This window comes from Prosopis cineraria, unplaced genomic scaffold (assembly GCF_029017545.1).
Source record: "Prosopis cineraria cultivar Desert tree isolate PC_DT_omini unplaced genomic scaffold, ASM2901754v1 PC4, whole genome shotgun sequence".
In the NCBI taxonomy this organism is placed as follows: Eukaryota; Viridiplantae; Streptophyta; class Magnoliopsida; order Fabales; family Fabaceae; genus Prosopis; species Prosopis cineraria.
In genome coordinates this window covers 7,672,589-7,679,775 of record NW_026555335.1, presented here as the reverse complement: position 1 = coordinate 7,679,775, position 7,187 = coordinate 7,672,589, and the positions used below count along the sequence as shown (strand labels likewise).

At 32.4% G+C, this 7,187-nt stretch overlaps 1 protein-coding gene across 2 annotated transcripts; it reads left to right on the top strand.

Annotated features, from left to right (window-relative positions):
- The first annotated feature begins 1,150 nt into the window (after positions 1-1,150).
- On the top strand, positions 1,151-6,460 carry LOC129309416 (GDSL esterase/lipase At4g16230-like). 2 transcript variants are annotated; one of them, XM_054950992.1, is made up of 6 exons: positions 1,151-1,423; positions 4,718-4,831; positions 4,967-5,094; positions 5,231-5,476; positions 5,684-5,939; positions 6,026-6,460. In XM_054950992.1, the coding sequence occupies exons 1-6, from the start codon at positions 1,372-1,374 to the stop codon at positions 6,247-6,249; spliced, it is 1,020 nt and encodes a 339-aa protein (XP_054806967.1). In that variant the 5' UTR covers positions 1,151-1,371; the 3' UTR covers positions 6,250-6,460. The 2 variants fall into 2 exon arrangements, with proteins under 2 accessions (XP_054806967.1, XP_054806966.1); XM_054950991.1 differs by having other exon boundaries at positions 1,151-4,831.
- The last annotated feature ends 727 nt before the right edge of the window (positions 6,461-7,187 follow it).

The following is a 7,187-nucleotide window of genomic DNA, read 5'->3' as shown; positions in this document are numbered from 1 at the left end:
TTTATAATAGTATATCAATGATATACAATATATTTTTACAAATCAACATAACTAAAAAATCAGACATAAATTTGTTTATTATTGATATACGGCTGTATATCAATGATATAATATTATATATTAATAACATGAAAAACACATAATCATTTACTTAAAATGGATCAAACACAGACGATAAAAAATTCTATAGCTCTGTTTTTCCATTGGCGTGCTCCGTTTCATCTAATTTTGATGTCTTTGGCCTTGTGTTTGTCTTTTATTGTTGTGATTGTGGCTCACTCACACTGTTTTTGCTTTTTTCTATCTTTGAGTTTGATTTACTTGTTTCTTCTGTTGTGACTGTAGTTCACGTTCGTCTCTCACGTTCACCTACTTTTTTACATTTTGAGTCTATTCTAGTATAATGGTATTTATAAAAAACAGAGTATTATAATTTCAAAAAGATAGTTCTGTAAATTATATATCAACTAAATATTAAAAATAAAATTTTTAAAATTTAAAAAAAGAAAGGCTATTTCTTTTACATAGTTCTATAATATGTGCAAAAACTTCTTTAATTTTTATAATTTTAATTTAATTATAATTATAATTTTTAAATTTTAATTTATTATAATTTAATCATTAAAATTTTGATTAGGTTGTAACTCAATTTTTTAAATTTTAATTCTTGCTAATCAATTTTTATATTTTTAATAATTTAAATATTAATTTTTATATCTTAAAAAAATATAATTATAATGATTAAAATTATGTTAAAATTTATTATTAATATTTTAAATTACTAAAATCTCTTAATTTTTATAAATATTATGAATATTAAAATTTTAAAATAGTTTTCATCTATCAAATTTTTTTTAAAATATATAAATTAATATTTAAATAATTAAAATTATTAAAATTGACTTATAAAAGATAAAATTTAGAATTGAATTAAAACTATAAAAATTATATTACGAGTTATAAATTATAAAAATTGAGTTATAATTTAATTAAAATTATAAAAATTAAATAATTAATTTTTTAATAATAATAATAATAATAATATAAAAAAATATAAAGATAGAGATAAAAATTTTCTCATTATTTAATAAACAAATTAATAAAACAGCGTGACTACTGAGGATTGGTCACTGTATCCGTCCCAATTTCGGTTCACGTTCGTACTAAGCAAACGATTCCAATGCCCCTAGCCAGAACGAAGCCCTCAACATCACCGGCTTTGATTTTACTTTGCCCAGACCGCACTATCCCTCTTTCAATAGCGTTCCACTCGCTGCCTCGCGGGAAAACATGAGCTCGTCGGCTACGATCCATCAGCGAGCTAATAGCAGGATCTATTTGCGAGATTAGAGTCGCTTTGGATCTGGCTTCATGGCAATTAGATTACGATTAAGGGATTCAGGGTCACTGTCTTCTTTACGAGGTTTGTTTTGATTTGTTGTTAAGATAGGTCAAGGAATTTGAATATCTAAAGAATAAAGATTGATGGATAATTAAACACGTGAAGACTCTAATATGTTTGTTAATAATTACCACTTCCAAAGGAGGGTGGGGGGAAGCTGATCGGTCTAAAAGAAATCTTCTCTCATTTGACAGTGTTTATTTTATTATTATTATTTTTAATTTAAAGCACCTATTTGCTTTGTGCCTATAATAAAGTGAAACGATATTTCTGACTGAGGATACACTGGGAAAAACCAGAAAGTGCTTGTTCTGGTGTTCTCCCATATTTTTGTTTACTAGCTAATAATAAAAGGAATGGATTTAGCGATTAGCGAATTGAGTTAACATGTTCTGGTGCTGAAACTTTCTTGGATACCAGTGATAGAATAGAAGGAAGGGCTTCTTGCCTGGTTTTATTCTTTCAAAGCCTTGAGCTAGTAGAGTGGTTTTATTCAGAATAATATCTTAAAAGAGTTTGGAACTTTGAATTTCTTCCTACCGTCGTGAAAGTTTCAAAGTTGTAAATAGAGAGGCAATTCAGTTTCAGCTCCGCTGCCTCTACATGCTACGGTGGTTGAAAAAAAAAAGTCACTTGTTCTGGTCTAAGATAATATAAAATATAATATGTAATGATATTAATGCCCCCTTTGGTACAAGGGAAAAGTTTTTGATAAAAGTGCAAGTTGAAATGGAAATGGAAATGGAGGTGGGATGAAAAAAAATATGTTTGGTATGATGATGGAAGTTGGATAAAACTTATGTAAGTGAGAAGGATGGAATTGAGTTCTCATGGAAGTATGATGGGTTTCTTAGAGAACTGGCTTCCTGTGAACCAAACAAGCAAATTTGAGAGTTCCACTTCTACTTCTGTAGTCTCAATTCTAATGTACCAAACAAGGCACTAAGATTTGCTTGTTTGATATGTATAACAATCAAAAAATTGCCATTCGAAACTGTACTAAAGATATGTACAATACTCATTTAGACCTTGTCCACTAAATTTCACAGAAAACAAATTGAAGCATGTGAAATTTTCTAATTTAAGATGCTGATGATACAATTAGAGGAGGAAGCCATATATCTTTGTAGGTATCTTGAACAATCGTAAATATAACGTTGGGAGATCTTTAAAATCTAAAGCTTGTAAACAATGCAGACGGTGTTCCATCTCGTTGCAGAAAAACTAGAAACTCACACATACTGTACAGGGTTATGGAGTATGGTAGCTGTTGAAAACTTGAAATTACTGTCATCCTTATTTTTTTAAGGTAGGTCCAGTACAGAGCATTCAATGTCAAGCAGGGGTTTGCCCAACTTGACATGGCTAGTGGGAGCCAGAATTAAATGAGCTCTTTCAATTGGATTTTTTAAGGAAAAAATATTTGAAACAGTTTTGGCTTATTAACTATTCATGTTTAATATTTACTAGCATTATTAATTACTTATATCCGTACAAAAGTTAATTTTAGTATGGCCAACTAAGGTGGTTAGAGGTAACTGGTAAAGGCATCAAGGAAAAATATTCATTTGAAACATACCAAATTTACGTAATGACAAAAGTTATAATTATATTCCATTGGTTTCTCAAATGAGTCAACTTTGAGTAATTTAAATTAATAAGATTTCTTTTTTTTTTTTGAGAAAAGATCAAATTACCATTAAAAAGGAAAAAGAGGAAAAAATAAACTTTTCACTAAATGTCTTTATTTGATTATCCAGAACACTATGTTATTACTACTGGAATGTTTCTTTTAATAAACATGCTTTTAGACGAAGGAAAACTACTGATGCAATAAATAATTGTAGTGAAAATGCATACCATCTTAAAAAACCGTAAAATAAAATATTCTCACAACTCCTGCAACTATACTGAAAGGATTTTTTTCAATTTCTTGTCACTCGTAAATCCTTTGCAAGTGTTTTCACTTGAATTCAAAGGAATTTACGTTTTTAGATGATGTGCTAGAAACATTACTTCTCCATTAAGGGCATGTGCATGAACAAATTTTACTCTTTGAAAAAAAATATATTTACATGTTTTACTTGTACGGTCAACTGGGTGCGATATTAGATGCATGACATTAATAAAAGGTGTGATCTCTTTTGTCTTGGTTGACACAATAAAACTAGATCAAGTAAACGTCATTCTATGTACTAACTTATAAATGTGTTGTGTGTCCTCTTGTTAGCACGTTAAAGTTTTCCCCATTTTGATACCTAGCTAATTGAAGGATGTCCATATCTAAACATTTGCCTGGCTCGTTTGTATCCAAGAAAGTGAATCAGATAGGATGAAAATGATGAAATTAAGTTATCATGCAAGTTCATTTGATTTGCGGTTGGTTTTTGTTCTGTTTTCTTTAGGTTATATTGTAGGCTTTACTTGCTTTCCTTTAGGTTGTATTCTAGGTTTTACTGCTTTCTTTATTTTATTGAAATAATAAAATGGGCTCTTTTCTGTTTAAAAAAATAGTTATCAAGCGAGTGAAAAAGAGTTTATTAATTCGTGGAGTAATAAAAGAATAGATGGTTTCAGAAATAAAAATTGTCACAGGTAGAAGTTGAGATTTTTTTTAATGATTTACCACTAGTAGCCCTGCACAGAAGCTGCCAAAAGTTCAAGTTGGATACATAGCCAACTTGAAACTAACCAAAGTCTTTAAATGTTTGAAGTCATAAATGTGGAGGTCATGTTTACCTGGGCTGCTTATGTCTCTTACTCTGCCAAGTCAGGAGGACCTAAATATTTACTTGAGTCTGCATGAACAATACGCGGTGTCATTTATGTGGTTCAGCCTTGTATAGGTGAGATATAAAGCCAATGTTACAGAAGTTTTAGATACTTTTTATTTTGTTATCATTGGCTCTTACCTTTCTAATGCTTATTTCTCACCCATTCTCCCATTAGTCAAGTTGCAACAGGTTGTCGCCTCTCCTATTTATATTGAATTGAAGGCTTGGTTCTCGTGCGGCATAGGATTTTTGATTTATTGTGATCTTCCATCTCATCTTGCTTAGCAGACAATCTTCTTTATCTCATAGTGCTTCCCATTCAATATTTAGTCGTTCCTGAGATCTTTAACGCACCAGCCACTTCATTAAAATTGATTCATTTCATTCTCTATGACGTGGTTTCTGATGCTTATTTATTTGAAAAAACCAGTCATTCTTGGGGTTACATTGCAACTATTGACAGCTTTCCTCCTTTTTAGGATTTGCTTTTCAAAAAATGTTACTGCATCTTTTGTGTTTGGGGACTCTTTACTCGATCCAGGTAACAACAACTACATTGTTTCACTCTCCAAGGCAAACTACGTCCCCAATGGAATTGATTTTGGATGGCCCTCAGGACGTTTCACAAATGGAAGAACCATAGTGGATATCTTGGGTAAGACTCGCTAACTTTTGCGTTCTGCATTTCCCTTTAAAAAAAAAAAAAAATTATCCCACTTTCAAGCCTTTGGTTGAAACTGGCAAATTAATTACTGCTTCTCTTTTCTCTTTCAATCATGTGTGCAACCAGGCCATCAATTGGGTCTTGATTTCACCCCTCCTTATTTGGCTCCATCTACGAGAGGATCAGTGATTCTTAAGGGAGTCAATTATGCTTCCGGTGGAGGTGGCATTTTGAATCACACTGGACAAATTTTTGTAAGTTTCTTCCTCAACAATGGGGAAAATAACTTGAAAGTCAAAATTTTTGTAAAATATTTGTCCCAGTATAGCTGTTTTAAGTGAATTGATACAGAAAATAAAGAAACTCTGAGAATTTCCTTGTCATTGATAGGGTGGTCGATTAAGCTTGGATGCTCAGATAGATAACTTTGCAAACACTAGGCAAGACATTATTTCCATGATTGGCGTTTCTGCAGCTCAAAATCTATTCAGAAGTTCTATCTTTTCAGTGGCCATGGGCTCAAACGATTTCATCAACAACTATTTAGCACCTGTGTTATCAGCTCCCGAAAGGAAGCTGGTGTCTCCAGAAATGTTTGTGGCGTCCATGACATCGAAGTTCAGGCTACAGCTCACTGTAATTTTGATCAAAACCTTGGAAACCCTTTGCTATTCCCTATTAAGACTGACCACTTGTACAAACATGACAAAATATTCAGTCTCCACTTCAAGCGTTGCCACTGTGAGGCTGTGACGTATCCCATAGGACATGTCTCACGAGTGTCGTTGCATATATTTATTCTTTCTTACAAACTTGCTGATATAATTGGACATTAATTTGCAGCGACTATCCAATCTGGGAGCCAGAAAAATTGTGGTGGCAAATGTTGGCCCTATTGGGTGCATACCATTTGAAAGGGATACAAACCTAGATGCTGGAGATAACTGTGCTGCTTTCCCCAATCAGATGGCTCAATTATTTAACGGTCAATTGAAGAGCCTCGTTGCAGAACTCAACACGAACTTGAAAGGGTCTTTATTTGTTTATGCAGATGTTTATCACATTTTAGAAGACATTCTGCAGAACTACAGGGCATATGGTTCGCGTGTTTAGTAATCTTCTCATTTCTCAAGCATTGTACTTTGAACCTTTTAGGTGCTTTAACTTGTCTTCATCATGGAACAGGTTTTGAGAATCCAGATTCTTCATGCTGTCACGTAGCTGGAAGATTTGGAGGCTTGATCCCTTGCTTTCCTAAATCAAAAGTCTGCGAGGATCGTTCCAAGTATGTCTTCTGGGACGCTTTCCATCCTTCTGATGCTGCTAATGCTGTCATAGCAAAACGCCTGTTAGATGGTGATGCCAATGACATTTCGCCCATGAATGTTCGAAAACTCATTCAACTTTGATTTATTTTGGCCCTTATTGAATTGATTGATTCAACTTTTTTGAGTAAGCCTATTTTATTTAGTGTCAAAGCTAATGGAAAACACATATCTGTTATTTGTAGTTATTTTGGGGTATATTGTTGTCTTGTATTCCCTCATGTCCTTATTACAGGATGCCTTGTAGAAGGATTCCTTGGTTCTTAATATGAGACATATGAAGAATTATTTATTACCATTTTTTTAATTTTATTCCTGTTATAAATTTAATTTTATAACTCATCGTGTATTGTGTATTTCTCTTTTCATATTTTTAATAGAGATAAAGTTGTAATTTTATTATTTTTAAAACATTTAATTAATTATTTGTCATTCCTTAGTTCCACTTAAGAAATTGAAAATAATAGATGTTAGAGGGAGCATTTTTTGACATATTGGATATCATGCTAAACAGGTTCTTAGGCATCAAATATCTTGATATTTAGCATTATTATATTTTAAATGACACTTAAAGTTGTTGAAAATGGTATAATTACTTGAAACGTAAATGGAATTCATGAGAAGAAAACCTTGATTAGTTTTTGGGTAGTGAAGTATATCTTCATTTATGAAATGAAAGGTAGAGGTACAAATTTAGTTACGGAGTATTTTTTAAGAATCACCGGATAACATATATTTCATGAAGTGGGGTAAAATAAAGAATGAAATAAGAAAAATGTAGCAACTAGTGCTTTCCGTCCATTGGGTGCAACATCCGTTTATTTTAAATTGTGGGGTTCACTTTCATTACATGTGGCTGATTCTTTTGCAGTCTATTCCCTCCATGGCCTGGTCCTCCTTCATCCTTCTTTATTTCATTAATTATCTCTTTGCTGTCTCCTCTTCTTCCTTCAACCACGCCGGAACCTTGCACCCACGTTGCTTCATTCTTTCTGTTCAACCTCCCTTCCCAATCGCAACCA

Excerpts from the sequence above, each read along its gene's own strand:
- LOC129309416 (XM_054950991.1), top strand. The coding sequence starts at position 4,567 with ATGACGTGGTTTCTGATGCTTATTTATTTGAAAAAACCAGTCATTCTT. Across the intron at positions 5,477-5,683 it reads AGTTCAGGCTACAGCTCACT|CGACTATCCAATCTGGGAGC; the intron begins GTAATTTTGATC and ends ATTAATTTGCAG. Across the intron at positions 5,940-6,025 it reads GCAGAACTACAGGGCATATG|GTTTTGAGAATCCAGATTCT; the intron begins GTTCGCGTGTTT and ends ATCATGGAACAG.